General features: G+C 39.7%; 1 protein-coding gene across 1 annotated transcript in view; it reads left to right on the top strand.

Moving 5' to 3' along the window:
* zgc:153039 (uncharacterized protein LOC767698 homolog) overlaps nt 1-17,845 on the top strand; it is a 118,368-nt gene that overhangs the window by 91,630 nt on the left and 8,893 nt on the right. The window contains exon 10 of the mRNA XM_059330739.1: nt 9,091-9,283. Coding sequence (XP_059186722.1) covers nt 9,091-9,283 — 193 coding nt within the window. The remainder of the gene's footprint in view (nt 1-9,090; nt 9,284-17,845) is intronic.

Genomic DNA, 17,845 nt, shown 5'->3' with positions numbered 1-17,845 from the left:
AGAGAAAAGTAATAGCACACCGATCCCGATCAAACCGCACGTTTTGATATATAATTTGTCTTGCAACTCGAACAGTTATATGAATATTTAAGATTTTGTTATTCAAATGTGCACTTTATGGAGCTTTGATTAAAAAAAAAATTGAAAAAAGTTACTCCTGTTGTTATACAGTATGTATGTTCACTTATATAAACAGTTTCAATAAAACTACTTGTGACATGTCATATTTGACTTTGACTGAACATTTGCTCCCACTTTGCGATAAAAATATTGGGATATATTTCATATATCGATATTCAGCCTAATATATCGGGATATGACTTTTGGTCCATATCGCCCAGCCCTAGTATTACGAATAATTTTGCCAAATGCAGACAGCTTCCTGTATCTCGATCCTCCCTCTCTTCCTTTTACTCTTTTAATAAAGCTTCCTGGTGGTCTCATCCCCTGCTGCCCTTGTGATGCTTTGGCACTTTGCTGCTGCACAGTGCTACTGTGGTTACTTTAAAGAGTCTAAATCCGTTTGTGTATCCGAGGAGGAAGCCAGTCGGTCATTTGAGCAGCATTGTGTAATTACAGCGGGGCCTATTTTAATGGCTGTTTATCCACACCGCTGCAGATATTGCAGGGAAATTGGGGTCAATTACATGATCCTCCAAATACGTGAGCGCTTCATCCGCTTTGTAGCTCCCAACTCCAAGACCCCTTCAACTCATTTGCACTTAAATGGTACACATATTTATTGAAGTATATTTTGACAGGTACATATGTGCAATGAATACAACGAGGATGCTCATTCATATGCGGATTCAAGCTCATGGACATAAACACTGAGAGGTCCACAGCATTCTGCAGAGGTAGCTTATTATGGATGTATGCTTTTTGTTTTAATTGCTCCTGTCCCAGCATTAACTCCGTATTTGTTTTGATTCTGCCATGCAGTCGTGCATTACAGAATTGTAGTGTGTGTGTGTGTGTGTGTGTGTGTGTGTGTGTGTGTGTGTGTGTGTGTGTTTGTGTTGATATGAGTTGAAGTAATTATATTTTTTTCTGACACTGAGAACTTTTGGTTTGAATCCGACCTTTTTAAAACAAAAATCACTCTGGCCCAAATTGCATTGCTGAATGTATATTTTTCCTTAAAGAATTAATATAGTTAAGGGTATGCATATCTTCTTTTCTACAGTATGTGATGCCCGCCCCTGACTCTATTTGCATGTATGACATCATCTGCCACACACTGTTAATTAGTATTCATCTTACAGTGGTTGTACGGTACAATGGTACGACGACAACAGATAGCTGCAGCCTGGACTGCTGCAGCCTCAGCCACAAACCGTGTGGGGCAGGAGGGTTTTAAAAACAATCATGATGTCAAAAGCCAAGCAAGTAGTCACAAGTAGAGCCTCTTTAACACTCACTGAAAGAACAGGATGTGCAAAAAATTTGCATTAAGTTGAATAAAGATGAGCTGACAACCCTGACAGTCTCAACAATAACAGAACATTATGGGCGTTTTTATTTTTTAAAGGTTATACAGCTAATCTGTTGTGCCTTCGAACTTTTTGCCTCAACATTTGAATATTTTCATTCCCCAAATGTCTAAATTAACATCGAGACTGGTCTCCCCTCGAAAACATCAATATAAGATTTGCAGGAAATGCAGCAATATACGACTCACATTTGGGTTTTAGACAGGCGGCAACCTCCGTGTCTGAGCAGGGAGGCAAACCAGGAAGTGCCTTAAGCTGCATTCTACCGAAAATTCCAGCAGGGGGCGCTAAGTTTGGCTGTAAAAAAATTCCGTCCATTCATTTCAGTGCAAAATGAGAAAACTTCTTACTTGATTTATTACCTCAGAATTTTTTTCAGGACACTATGGTCTCAATCACTAGTAAAAAAATCTTCTTCAAGACAATCTGATGTTAATAGTTCTAATAATGGCCCCATTTAGAAGAAAATAGAAGATAAATAATCATATGATTTGGGGCGTGGATACCTTTGATTGACAGGTCACTAACAAGACGAGCCGTCATCAGGAGAGAAGCAGAGCAATGCGTATCCCCGGCAACGTGTCAATAATGTTATGTATAACATTATATAGATATAAAAAAGGACATTTACCGATTTGGTCTCATAACTTTGACCCTTTCACTGTATTTTCACTTAATGACAGTTTATTTGAACGTTTTGTTCAGTAAAAATGTCTTGTTCAGCGTTTTGTTGGACTAACAGACACTCAAGGAGTCGCTGTTCAGTTTTCTGAGGTCAGTAACGTACATTTTGTTTTTGTTTTTTGCTAGCCAAAACTAACATCCCAGGTAATGCTAACATGAATTAGCAGTGACTTCTCTCAGTCGGGTTGAGGTGTAGAGAGGCGTGTAGGGTAGGTCGATTTTGTATGTAAATAGTTTTATGGCTACATGTTGTAAGTTTAACTTACAACAAACAGATTGACCACTCCTACTCCAAAAAGCATTGACAGACCATATAATATGAGCTGAGACTAAATAAAGATAGCTAGAAACTTGAATTTAATCTATAATGGTCTTACTTAAATTGTGTTTACAAATGTAACAAATGTTGTCTGTTTGCAGACAAATGTTAGACAAATGGTAGACAAATGGTAGAGAAATGGTAGAGACTGTTTGCAGACAAATGTCTGCAAACAGTCTCTACCATTACTAGAAGAGATAACCATGTCATGGCAGGTGTATTGTTCAAAGCCTGAGGATGAACAATGTCACATGTGAAGTTGTTTGGCTGGACATTTCTGCAAAAAACTGCATGTTGCACCTGCACCAACAGGCACTGCTAATTAAATAATGAATTACTAGTGCAGTGCCTGTAGGAAGTATGTATTCGTACATTACATGCCACACTACAACATACACATTAAACATTAATATTCGCTGGAAACTATTAGAATATTATTGGAAAACCTTGTACCGCACTTTAAAACTCCTAAAGATAGGTAGGCTAAATAGACTTCCAGACGAGATGAGTCAGGGTGGAAATCCAGAGTGAATTGTGTTACTGACCAGGTGTAGGCCTATCACACAATGGGGCGGAGCTCCTCTAAAAGGGGGCGGAGCTCCCCTAAAAGGCGTCCGATCGGAAACAGTGCAATGCCGGAACACGTCCTACGTAAGTAGTGATATTATGAAAAATGAATTCAAAAATCTTCAAAATCAAGGATGAACACCTGTATGCAATGCCTCACGGTCAGAGAGATACCCTAGACACATCCACACACACACACACACACACACACACAGACGCTTCTTGCTTTATAGATAGAGACAGCAGATGATTGTCTTCTGTCAGGGAGGAAAAATGTCTGAACAAGGAATTCAGACCATCCTGTGAAACTGAAACTCTCCAGTGAAACCCAGACAAATGAAATCCTTTCATGGGTGTCACAGATATTTTAAAGACTCCCTCAGTGTTGGTGAAAGTTAGTTCATTTTCCAGATGGCTCACTCACTCTTATGAAATGAAATTGCTGTATTTTATAATCTTTACTTTTTGATGTGCACAGTCTTGTATCTTTATTTCACCTGTTGTCAGAATTTCTGCTTCAAGCGCAGTTAGGCACCACCAGGAAAAGCTCTATTCCAACTCCAGAAAATCAACAGTGGAGCCATGTTCAAACTTTGATTCTACTACTTATCAATAACCATATACATGTAGATTAATGGTGTTTTATTCATTATATGCATTATGGTGATGAACACATTTCAAAACATGTTGTGACTATTTACAATGTAAGGTAGTGGAGACATGAGTCAAATAGTGGCTGATTGATGTGATCATATGAAAAACTTGTTTCATGGTAATAGTAATAGTTGATAAGTCAACAAAATGGTTGTTTTAGTCTTTGTCAAGAGTTGGATGGTTTTGTTAATTAGTTTATGGTCTCAAACATTAGTTTCAAGTCTCCGTCAATATAGCATGATGGTTCTTTTGTAAATGAAGGTCCCATTTAGAGTGAATTAGACAGGTAACAGGAAGCTTGCAGGTAACTACCATAGTGCACAATGTGTTTTTACTTCATCGGAGTTAACTGGAACATTTTACTTAAAAATGTCTTGACTGTTTGCTTGGACTAAAAGACACTCGAATGAGTTCATTTAGAACAGGGGTCAGCAACCTTTACTAACAAAAGAGCCATTGTTGGCCAGAAAAAAAGAGGAAAAAAATGTCAGAATGGAGCCACAAACCTTATTTTGAACCTCACAATGAGGATGAAGCAGCCTACTGAGTTCCCGTTTACACGAGGACGCTTGCGGGTAAAAAAGACAAAATATTTTCTGGGAAGTGCCTTTCGTTGAGATGGTGACGGCGTTTTAATAAACTCACAGGAGTCTTTCCACCAAATGTACAGGATATGTACAGATAGTATTAGTGAACAGAGAAGGATCTGGAATTACCTCTATCACATTTTGGATGCACCAGTTGGTGGGAGGCGAGCCAGACGGCTTTGGACGAGACCTGGGAGATCTAGTGGATGGTGGAGAGCTTTGTGGAAGGAGTAGCTGATGAAAATACGTGGTGTGAAAACTTCCACATGCCCAAAGATGCTCTTATGGCTTTAAGTGATGCCGTCTGGCATGCATACCCAATCACATTCACACACTTTAGCGTCACCGTATGCACACAGATTTCCTCCTGAAAACGTTCGTCTAAACACGGAATAAAAAGTGAAGACACGACACCACTTTGCGTCTTCTGTTCAGACCGTCATCATGTAAATGTAGCCTAAATTAGCCCACCAACAGCACTAATAGGTCATAATGAGCATTTTTTAATATGATTTTGTCAGAGTGCAGCGAGGACCTGTGTGCAAATGAGAGACTGAACAGGGAAGAAATATCTTGGCCTGAAGAGCCATATGAGGCTCTGGAGCCACAGGTTGCCCATCCCTGATTTAGAAGAAAGACAATATGCCGACTGTGGCTAAGTTGGTAGAGCGTTCATCCAATAACCGGAAGGTTGTTAGTTCGATCTCAGACCATGGCAGCTACATGTCGAAGTATCCTTGAGCAAGATACTGAACCCCAAATTGCCCCCGATGCTGCGTTCATCGGTGTATGAATGAATTCCCAATGGTGGCAGGTGGCACCAGTGTACCCTGTTAGCCTCTGCCACCAGTATGAATGTGTGTGTGAACGGGTGAATGAGGGTAGTGTGTAGTGTAAAGCGCTTTGGATAAAAGCACTATATAAGTGCACCCCATTTACCATTTAAATCAATATAGGGCAAGTCAAGGCTGCAAAACAAGAGTCAACAACAAATTTAGCAAAGTTACTGCATTAGGTATTTACTATATTCACCTCCTTAATTTAGCCTGGTAGCATCCTCACATTAGCTAATTACCACTAAACACAAACTGAGGCTGATGGGATATTATTGTTTCTGCAGTATTTGGCCATAAACCAAACAACATGTCAATAATTAGACCTGACCTGAAGAGTTAAGGGTCATTAGGACCACATTATATTTTAGAGAAATTCATCCGGTAGTTGTAGAGACATTTAACTATGCAACAAGCAGTGAGAATTACCATTCAGACGCTATTATAATTTGTTAATATCTAAAAGTCTTTCAACCCCTCAAATAACAAGTCTCAGTCAATCCTTTCTTGATGTCAAGTTGACTTTTTTCATGTCATGAAATCCTGAGATGAACATATTCCAGTCCAATTTTACAGACCGAAAAAAGGAGATCATGAAGTATAAAAGATCATTCAGAATCTGACTGAAAAAGATCTGCCATTGGTTTGTGAAAATGAACTAGATAGCGTGGGAATAAGGTCAGTAAGTAGTAATACTCTGCCTGAAAATGTATTTCTTTGCTCTTGCTAGACTTTAATAATTCAGTATGAGATTCCTGTTACGTTGGCTTTTTGAACCCAGGTGGATGGATAATAGTGTTCGGAGAATCTGATTTCATTCCATCTGCTTTTTCACTGAAATCCTCCGTGGTTTGCAAAATCCTTCTCAGTCTAAAGAGCTGACATTTAGGAAGTGCCTCTTCAGAGGTGTTGGATGTGAGCTTCAAGTTAACAAAAGGGTTTTTCTTATTATATCCTCTAAAGAACTTTAAACAAAGACAGCCGTTTATTAGTCACATTTACTTAAAAGGATGTCCATACTGTTGAGTAATAGAGTCACTCAGTTTATCTGTATAGATACAGTGACATCATGTTTTTAAAAACTCAATTCTTTATTCATCTTTATACTGATTTGTGTGTGTAGAGCCACAACCAACATTTTACATGTGCTCGCTTTCTACAGAAAATGTAAGCATATAAATCAAAAGCTTCTATGTGTGGTCAAATTTCAGTTGGGTATTTCTCTCTTTACGCCGATTGTTCCTTGCCTCCTATCGGGTTTAATTATTTCTAAATCATTATCACACATCAGCTCCATTTTTTTCAGTTTCAGAAAAAGCTCTGATAAACATGAACACAGTAGCTTGTGTTGGTGTTTTTATAACATCCACTAATCTGCAGAGGATGTTCGAAGATATATTTAACCCTTTATTGGGCAAATAACCATATTTGGTAACTTCAGGAGATATCCAAATGCTTCAACTCTATGGAGTTTTGGGCTGTTTTGTCCATTTTTGAATCCTTTTCATCCTGCCTGTATACACCACTTAAAATGTTTAAATGCCATGTTGGTATTTTTTTTCCAGCACAACCTCACCTATATGACCTAATAATATTTTTTTATACTGACTTACTGGATCAACATTTTGAACCAAAAAGAAACAAAAAAAAATTAACATAAATGTGATCTTGTGATTGTGTGTGATTCTGTCATCCAACTCTGGTTTTTATTCTCGTGTCACTCTATTTTATTTGTGTCTTGTGTGTTTAGCGTAACAATTTCGGTCATTTTGTGTATTTTTTAGTCATTTTGTGTCTTTTTTGGTCATTTTGTGTCTTCTGTGGGGTTTTTTTGGTCATTTTCTCAGTTTGTGTCTTTTTTTGGTCATTTTGTGTCTTTTTTTTAGTCCTTCAGTCCAACATAAAATGTGATTTTGAATCTTTTTTTAACTTTCAAAACACTATCAGGCTCAATAAAGAATTTTAAATGTTGCAAATGTGTACAAAGGTGTGAAATATAACATATAAGAGGGTTCCATCCAGTTCTATCATTGTATACTAAATATATTTGAGCTTGTCTCCAGTTTTACTTGGTATATCATCATCAAACTGAAACTGGCCTCATGGAGTTTACAGCCAGAACTTTAGAGGTAAATTTACAGTAGGGCTCCACGCTGCTTTGTTTTCTAGTCTGGATGTGATGCTTTGGAGCTTTTGGAGACTCCAGAGGGTTAAACAATATTTTCATATTAATGATGGACCAAATGACTATAAGTAAGCGAGTGAAATTGCTCGTAGTGATGGATCCAGAGGGAATCCTTATGTTCCTCAGCTCTGCAGTGCAGTGTAGCATCTTCACTACTTCGTTTACTTTCGTCCAGCAGCTAAGAGAGAAGGGGGATCTGGAATCTGATTGGCCAGTCCTGGTGCCCCCTATCAGAGTTAGAAGGTGATAATGGCTCATAAGTATCATAGATAACTGAACAGGTCTGTTGGGTACCAGGACTCTCTGGACCAAAGCCTTTTTTCCCAGCACCAAACAGCACACAGATAAAGTTAGCGTCTAGCTAGTGAACACAATGAAAGACTTACAGGAGAACCAGATATTTCCCTGAAGAGTTGGCATAGATAAAAATGAATGCTAATGTTTGTCTGCCTGCTGGATGTGTAAATTAGTGACTAACACTTTTGCCGTATCAGGTTGATAAGGGGAAAACGTGTCATGTTTACAGCTTGTTGTGCAGGCCAAGAGTAAAAATCAATATGTGGAGTTTTTGCTTATCAGCACTGTGACAAAGTGGGTGAGAATACACCATTTGTCACTGTATTGTCATGGCAGCATTTCATATTAAATTAACTGTTTGTTTTGTTATTATTTAACCATATTTTATCCTGGGTTTATTTCTGTTAGTAGGGAGGATTTTTGTTGTTGAATTGAAACAGTTACTTGTTTGAAGTTTGATTCATTTTACTCCCCTCATACTCACCATACTCACCAATGCTCAGGATAAAGGAAGGAGGCGCCCAGCCACTTCCTCCTTTTGTACCCTGGGTGACATCATCGGTGATGTCACTGGAGCAGACTAAGGCAGGAGGGGAGGCCCATTTAAAATAACTTATTTTACAAAGTGCTGCCATGATAATTGAAACTGTATTGTTGATATGGGATGAAGGCATGCATTTTTGTGGGGTAGTCAGAATTCAAGGTATGCAACTTACACCACTTTGGTCCTGCTTTCTAACAAGCACACATCCTTGTGTATAATTGAATGATGATGTCCCTTTAAAACGTAACAGAATAACTGCTTTTGGAACATGGTCTCACAGGAATCCGTGAAATAGCTACGGATTCGCTTAACTCAAAATCCGTGGAATAGCCACGGAATCACTCAAATTTCCATGAAACTGACACGGATTTCGCTACAATGCAAGTTAATGACAGTCATATCCCGTGGCTATTCCAACATACAAAGTGATTATGTACATTCACTGAGTGAATATTTAGAAAATAAAACATATATTTCTTGCTAGAAATGTGATCAAAATCCATTTTTATGCAGAAACTAAGTCAAAATATAGATTTTTTTCACTAAAAATTAGAGAACTGTCCGCCATGTTTTTTGTTCTGACCGCCGGAACCTTAAAAGTCACATGACTTGGACACCAACCTATAGGAAAAAATATCCATGGAATAGCCACGGGATATGACTGTCATTAACTTGCATTGTAGCGAAATCCGTGTCAGTTTCACGGAAATTTGAGTGATTCCGTGGCTATTCCACAGATTTTGAGTTAAGAGAATCCGTGGCTATTTCACGGATTCCTGTGAGACCAGGTTGGCTTATAAGTATGTCTTGAAAATGGTGCCATAGCAGTGGTGTTAGAGAGACCTGTTATAGCCAACAAATAACATCCAAATATATAAATAAGAATTGCATCAACTCTAACCTTTACCTCTCCTGTTGTCTTCCTAGGCCCACCTTCCGTTACTTCACCTGGCACACGTGTGTATTGGGCATCGTGGGCTGCGCCGTCATGATGTTCCTCATCAACGCCATCTACGCCTCGGCCAGCATCGCCTTCATGCTGCTGCTGCTCCTGCTGATTCACTACCTCAGTCCCACCTCCAGCTGGGGCTACATCAGCCAGGCTCTCATTTTCCACCAGGTCTGACACACACACTCACACAAACACAGACACACACTCTCAATACTGCCTTGTCATTACGAGAGCAACTAAAATCTCATCCCCATAGCTTTACAAGAGCCTGTACCTCTGCCAAGCAATCGTTCTATCTGGTTTATAGAGACAGACACACACACACACACACACGCACACACACACATATGCAGAGACAGACTGATCTCTGCTGCCTCTCAGTCAAGCACTTTACATTTAGCTAACAAACACACTCACACATACACACAACACTGCCTTGTCATTCCTACAGCAGCTATCTATCACATTTATATCAGCTCTACCAGACACACACACACACACACACACACACACACACACATACATACGCATCAGCAGCTTTCCCCTCAGCAAAGCTCTCTACATTTATTATACACACACATTCACACACACACACAGCTCTACATCATCCAGCTCTCCATGTCCTCTATCTGGCGAGCCTGTTGCTCTCAAGGAGAGGGGGCATCATTGCCAGGAGGGCCCGTTGCCGAGGGGAAACGTTGCCAAGGCTGCGGGCAGGGGTTATGGGCAGGGAGGGTGAGGGCGGCTGGGTTTGCCAGCAGCTTGTCAGGAGGCAGAACATTATTACAACCACTTAACTTATTGAGCTTTTCCTCCCCGTCCTCCTCTCCCTCCTTCCCTTTTCTGTTCTCTTCATCTCCTCTCTGTCTCTCCTCTGCTGTTTCTGTCAACCCCAGACAGCAGCGAAGAGAAGAGAAGGGGCGGGGCAAGAGGGGAATCTGGAATCTTATTGGCCGCCCATGGTGCCCCCTATCAGAGTTAGAAGTAGATATGTAATTGGCTAGTTACATCATGGACAGATTACTGAACAGACCTGCTGGGTACCAGGGGCCGCTGGACCAGAGCCTCTGCATGAAGTGACTGTTAACATTTCTTGGAGGAAAGTCAATTAGACGACTACACAGGGACCAACAACTACACAGCAAAGAGGTGCATAACGAACATAAAGAGATATGCAAAAAGGTGTGAAACAACCACATAGGGATAGAAAACAGTCCTAAACAGATACAAAATTACCACAAAAATATGCAGAGGACCATAAATAGATGCAAAATTACCAGAGATATGCAAAAAGACCATTCGGAGATGCAAAACCACCACAAAGTGATGCAAAACTAACACAGAAATATGCAAAATTACCCAAAAGTGACACAAAACGACCACTTAATGATGCAAAACTAATATAAAGAGATCCAAAACAACCCCAAAGAGATTCAACATGTCTATAAACAGTTTCTAAATGATCATAAGTAGATGCAAAATGACTACAGAGATATGCAAAAAGACCATTCAGAGATGCAAAACCACCACAAAGTGATGCAAAATTAACACAGAAATATGCAAAATTACCCAAAACAACCACTTAATGATGCAAAACTAATATAAAGAGAGCCAAAACAACCCCAAAGAGCTGCAAAATGGCTATAAACAGTTGCTAAATGATCATAAGTAGATGCAAAATGACTACAGAGATATGCAAAAAGACCACCCAGAGATCCAAATGCAAAAGTCAATTAAAGGACTACAGAGGGACCACAAAGAGATGCAAATATACAACAACTACACAGCAAGGAGGTGCATAACGAACATAAAGAGATATGCAAAAGGTGAAACAACCACATAGGGATAGAAAACAGTCCTAAACAGATACAAAATTAGCACAAAAATATGCAGAATACCATACATGGATGCAAAATTACTAGAGATATGCAAAACCACCACTAAGTGATGCAAAACTAACACAGAAATATGCAAAATTACCCAAAAGTGACACAAAACAACCACTTAGTGATGCAAAACTAATATAAAGACAGTCAAAAACAACCCCAAAGAGATGCATAATGGCTATAAACAGTTGCTTAATGATCATAAGTAGGTGCAAAATGGCTATAAACAGTTGCTAAATTATCATGAGTAGATGCAAAATGACTACAGAGATATGCAAAAAGACCATAAAGAGATCCAAATCAATCATAAGGAGATGCATAACAACCACAAAGAGATGTGAAATGACTACAAAGTGATGCAAAACAACAACAAACATGCAAAATTACCACAGAGATACAAATCATCCACAAAGATAAACACAATTACCACAAATATATACAAAATTATCATAAAGATATACAAAATGAACACAAAGTGAAGCAAAACAACCACTTAAAGATGGAAAACTTATATAAAGAGATCCAAAATAATCACAATTACCATTGTCTCATCATCTGTCCATGGCTTTAGGATAGGGAGTCACAAATACCAACTATTTATTGATTTATTCAAATGAGTACCTGTTCATTTAGCGTTGCTCTTTTACACAGAATAAACAGTGCAACTATGTATAATCTACAGTTTATTTTTGACCAGGCCCAGGGCTTTAAATACATGTCAATACTCATTTTGACCAATTTTACAAATGGGCCTCCTTTCTTTAAAAGCTGTGCCCCAGTCTGACCTCATTCAAAAGTTTTCAAGCCTGTCCCTGGACAGGAGCCCAGTCTGATTTAAGCGATTACATTCATAGGCCTTAGAGGAGAAGCTAAGTGTGTGCATGTACATATCTCATACATGTACTCGTCTTCCATTCCTGCTCCCTCCCGCAGTAGCCAGTGTGGCAGGGTGCCAACTGGGTGACATTGAAAAAGGGAAGGGAGACACAACAGCTTGCAACAAAAAACACACCGGGAGATAACAGGCGGCTGACAACAGTGTTTAGGAGAGAAAGAGAATGAAGAAAAAGACAAACTGAGGCAAAGAACGCTGATAGTATCATGGGAGGGAAAGATAGAGGCAGAATATAAGCAGGAAGAGGGGGTGAGTGATTGAGAAACTAAGTGATGGATGAGACTGAAGCGACAGAGAAATGATGATAGCCTGATGGATGACAAGACAGGGGGAAATAGAGAGATAAAGAGAGACAGATGATTAGATGAGTGGAGGCAGTTGGACTTCGCCTCTGGGGCCTCGTTTTTTCACTTTTTACTGCAATTACTGGACGGCTGCATGGAAACAGTTATGGTGATTACGATGGTAATAATGTTGTAAATGGTTGCATCTTCATTTTTGATTGATGGCTGTATAGACACACAGCTTCAGGACCTTGAGCTAAACTTGTTTTTCTAAGGCAATCATTATCAGAACAAATTTTCTCATTCTTTTCAGGCTAAATCCCTAAGTACTACTTTTATTATTCCGAAATTTCATATTGTTACGTCAAGTCTATTAAGCACACTCTTAAAGTGTTTTCAAATGAGTCATTTTCAAGTCAAGTTTCAATTAGCTCGAGCTGTAGGCCCCACTTCCTTTCCCCCTCTGCTCTCGATGTGATGTGATTGGTTGACTGCAGTAGAGTTTGTCTTCTTCACATCACATCCCTGCAGTGCTCTTCCCGGAGATTACTTTCTCCCCAACTTTCTTGTAACACTAAGACGGGGTTACTCACTCCACTTTAGGGACCACTCAAGAGTGTAAAAGCCATGAAAACGCAGACTTATCCTTTAAAGTCACCCTTGGACTCTGAGTGCGACAGAGTGAGCAGCAGCTTTAACATGGCGGACATGTCGTCCCTGAGCTAATGGTCATTAATTCCAATGAGGGTATAAATTGAGTCTTAATCATTCCTAGTGGACTGTAGGTCTAGGTCTAATGTTTGGTTCCACTTGGTTACATTTCCTCAATGGTACCTTGATGCCACCTCATCTGCACACTGTCAGAATCCTAATGATTCTTGTGCTATAGTGTGCATTGTAATACAACATGGGACACACTAGCATTCAAGCATGCACTTAACCAGTCACAGAAGGGTACATTTTTACCAATAAAAGGTATAATTGAAACATACATGCATGCATATACACATGTTGACATCTGCACACGGATAAATACACACAATCCATTTGGTCCCTGCAACAGCCTCATGTCCTGATGGGATGTTGATCAGAGATGTTATTTCTTTCTGCATGAGAGAAGTACATGCAATTACAGTAAATCAGCACATGCATATATATCAGATGGAGGTAATTACACACATCGGGTTGCATTATTTTATCATTACAGCTCTTTGCAGCTGATTTACAGAACATACACAGATACACAAAGAATATATAATGCAGCCATGAATTGCACATCACTTGCAGCTCCTATCTGGCCCATCTCAGGGTCTGATTCACAATAAAATACCAAGAACACAGAACAATGGAAAACTGAAAAAGAAAAATGAAATGTTCACACGGCGAGCCACAGGTCCTGACCAACGAGGTGCAGGGACATTTCTCAAAAACTTCAGGCGAGGAATTTAAACGTGACAAGAGAGAAACTGTATTTGAGATTTAATATCCCAGCCTGTCGGTGCTGTTGGTGTTTCAAAATGCACACCTTCAGAATGTAAAATATGCGCTTCAGCAGTGGCGGACTCACTGGGGTGGGGGGGAGGGGGTTAAACTGCCCTCAAGAGTAGTAAAAACAAGAGGAAGTGCCTTATTGGCTGCCCTTTACACATGAAAAAAATGATTGAGTGCCCTCTTGGGTGCCCCTTCATACAATAAATTATGATGATGTGCCCTCTAGAGCAGTGGTTCCCAACCTTTTTCTTGAGGGACCTACATTTTTACCATTGTAAACTTAACCCCCCCCCCATTGTCCATTGCTTCTATGAAGCCGAACTCAATGTAACTTTCATGGTACCCTCTCTTTTTCTTTTTGAGATATTCAGCATTTTCGTCTCCCTGATGCTTCGCCATTTTTCCATTAGCTCTGTGTTTCTGTTGTTAGGTGAGGTTACCGATAGGTGAGGTTACCGATAGGTGAGGTTACCGCTAGGTGAGGTTACCGCTAGCTGAGGTTACCACTAGGTGAGGTTACCTCTGTATACTGCAGGAGGGATGTTACACATGTCCTTATTCTCGCGATACAGCCTTTATTTTTAAATATTTCTCTAGTGATTTTTCTATTTAAATAAATGAATAAACATTTTAATGTAGCCCTCATTTAGTTGTTTTTGTCCCACTAATGAATTAAATGCTGACTCATCTATATTTAACACATTAGATTTATTACATCCCTTAAAATCAAGAGGGCTTCGCGACCCCCCGTGGATCGGGGGATTGGCGAACAGACGTTCTTCTCTTTGGTAGCTGACGAACGGGGAATGCGAAAGAGGCGTTGCTGTTATGTAGCGTCGCTATGACAAACAGCTACATCGAGTGGTATTAAGATACAGTCAGAGTTGTTACTCTGACATCCTACTACAGTGTGTGAGGTAGGTAAAACAGCAAGCTTTCTTTAAAGTTGTTAAGATTAATTTACACCAATGATTCATCAGGGTTTCCCATTAATTACCAAGAGTCTGCTACAAGATAATTAAAATCTATTTACACTATTCATAATATAAAGTTATTTTGCATTGTGTTGCCGTTTCTCGGCAGAGTGTCTGTCACCCGTCAGTTAGTCAAAACCCTGACCCACCTCTCCGTCCTCCTCCGAGACATGAGGCGCATTAACACACTTCCACGAGCTGCCCACCCATGCCCACCTGTCTGTCTCAGTCCCTTCCACACATCATCTCTGTGCCTGTGTGTGTGCGAGCCGAACTAAAAACTACAACCTGTCTGGGTCGCTCAGAGGGCCAAACACACTGTTTCATACGTTCAGTAGTTCAGTAGCCACAAGCCAGCTTTCAAAATAAGAGCACAGTGTGTTAACAGAATCCACCACAGAATTTACAAGAATACTGTCAAAATAAAATGCCTGAAATAAAACATAAAAGAACCCCTATTCTCCTTTAGATAATTCATTACAATATGCAATATTTATGCATATATGATGGAATAGTGGTATTAGAATGTGTAAGAGGCCACTAAATTTGGACTTTTATGGGAAAAAAATTCTCGACGGGGGCATGCCCCCAGATCCCCCTAGCTAGCTATTTTTCCACACTGGCTGGCTACTCCATGTCCTAGTGGAAAGCCCTGTTAACTGTGAAAAATTTGCGCTCATTCAGTTTTCAAAGTGCACAAGATTGATGTATTTTACTTAAAAATGTACAAAATTTTCTCCCAAAGGGGCATGCCAACTGACCCCCCTAGATGGTTAGGTTTGGTTCTGTACAATATCATTAATTACTTTGATCTGGATCTCCGTTAACTTAATGCTAATCGTAATCAAGGATGAGGACTATTTCATCATACATCATGCATCATAGCTTTTTGCGTGCTGGTGGGGCCCATTTTTTTTTTTTTTTAAAGATATTTTTTGGGCATTTTGTAGCTTTTATTGAGAGAGAGATATTGAGAGTGAAAGGGGAGACAGAGGGGAAGACATGCGGGAAAGGGCTCCGAGCCGGATTCAAACCCGGGCAGCCCGCTTACGAGGACTGGGCCTCTGTGGTACGCGCTCTACCAGGTGTGCCACCGGGAACGCCCTGCTGGTGGGGCCCATTTTGTGCAGAATGTGCCCTTTTTATTTTTTCGCCCCTGCCCTTCAAAGAGTCCGCCACTGCTCTTCAGTTACCACCAGCTCTCTGAAGGCACTGATAATTTCACTGTTACTGCATGTTGCTATTAGCGCCAGTCTTTGTTAATTGGACTGTTTTTGCCATGAGGCTCATTAACATAGAAAGGGTGGCCTGGAAACCAGAAGAATCTGCCAAGCTCATGATGTATTTGTTCTGGCAGATGGGATGGTTCCTCTCACATTCACTCAGGTTTCCAGCTGACCTGGCTGTGTTATCTCATATGGGGCAGGTGTTACCTGATTACTGGCATCCAGCGCATCTCACTTAACCACACTGTTCTCCCCTCAAAGACGTCAATATAAGGCGTTCGTACATGCAGCAAATTACGACTCATATGACTGTCCTCCGCCGCCATCTTGCGGACGTACTAGTAATGATCAACAGCGATGCAGAGTTGAAATGGCGGATATCACACTTGGGGCAGGAGGGAAGTGAGATGGACAGGTTAAACAAACGGCCAAATTACTTTTACACAAGTTAAGTTTTTTACGTTACTACCGTGGCTCATGTTACTTCACTTCCGGCATTTACGTACATTTATTTACTGTTTAAACTATCTGTTATAATGCCTAAACAGGACGTTTTTTTTTTCGTTATCTAACTTAACCTAACATCCACAATCTAATCGGCCCTACGTCCCTGCTTATCAACTCAATTAGTTAACACAGGGTTTTCCAATCTAGTTATGAAAGTGTTCAAGTGAAACAGGTGTTGTATGGCCAATCACAAACATGGAGAAATCTTCTGTCTAAATCAGACAATGAGTTTCTAGATGAACATTGTGCTGTATTAAAGACTGAATATTAATCATTGAGACCATAAATTCAAATTAGAGTGAGAAGTAGGGTTATTTTCTCATAGCCTTTATACAAAAAAACTAGTGGAGGCGCCCCCTGCTGGCCAATAAAGAGAATGCAGGTTTAAGGCACAAGACTAAATGTATTGGACATTAACTTTTCGTTTTGTCAGAGGGAGATTAAACCGTTTCCTCTATAAAAAGCTACATCTCTGCAGCTCATTTGGCAGCTTGTTCAGGTTATTGAAATCACTCTCATCCAGTCCACGCCTCTGATGCTGCCAGATCTGTCTTGTGGCAGCTTTTGGGGATTTATTTTTTGCATTTGTCTTTAATCTTAAAGAAATCATTAATAAAAATCTGAAAAACAACCACCTAAAACCTGAAGGGTTTTTAAGTAATTTTGTGTCTTTTTTTGGTCATTTTGTGTCTTTTTTTGGTGATGATTTCAAAGTTCTGGAAAAGTCCCATGTTGCATTGTGACACTCCCACATGTATTCTGATGCATTTCATTGGCCAAGAGACTGAAAATAAGTGGAAAAAACTACAAATACTACAAAACGACGTATTCTCTTTCCCGGCTTTAATGGTAGAATAACGCAACAGCGCCCCCGGTTTTAATGGTAGAAATGTGGTACACTGTAATAAATTATTCTGTAGTCATTTCATTTTACTAAATATATTTGATAAAATGTATGAAATATAAATGCGTCTTTGATTTTGAGGCAGTTGTTTAAGTAACTTTCATATAAAAAAATAGAATCTACTTATTTTGACCACATTAAATATAATCTTTTATATGTATGTAATTCTAAATCAAGAGAATTTTGAATGAATCCAACACAATAGAATTAGTCCGTTTTTAATTGACAGGCACTTCCTGTTATGTTGTTATTAACTCAACTTGTAACGTAGTTAGATTTAATAAATAACATTGCGTGCAATCTGTTGCCTTAATTTTATTGAGTAGCTATTGTTTGTTTTGTTTACAGTGTAATGCTTTCCCGGTTGAAATGGGTTAATGTGCAAACTCCTTATGCTGGCAAAGGTCATGTGACCTTGTGGTCACAGGACCTTGTTTAGTCACTTATATATCTGTCGGTTTTGTCGTCCAGAGGAAGTAGTTTGTGAAATTATTTTTATCATTTGTCATCTGGTGCACCAGCCAGGGAACTGTTATATTTCTAGTGTTTCATGGGTCTTTTTA

The sequence above is a fragment of the Centropristis striata genome, chromosome 4 (genome assembly GCF_030273125.1).
Source record: "Centropristis striata isolate RG_2023a ecotype Rhode Island chromosome 4, C.striata_1.0, whole genome shotgun sequence".
Lineage (NCBI taxonomy): Eukaryota > Metazoa > Chordata > Actinopteri > Perciformes > Serranidae > Centropristis > Centropristis striata.
The sequence above is the reverse complement of the archived record's forward strand: the minus strand, read 5'-3'. Positions and strand labels throughout refer to the sequence as shown.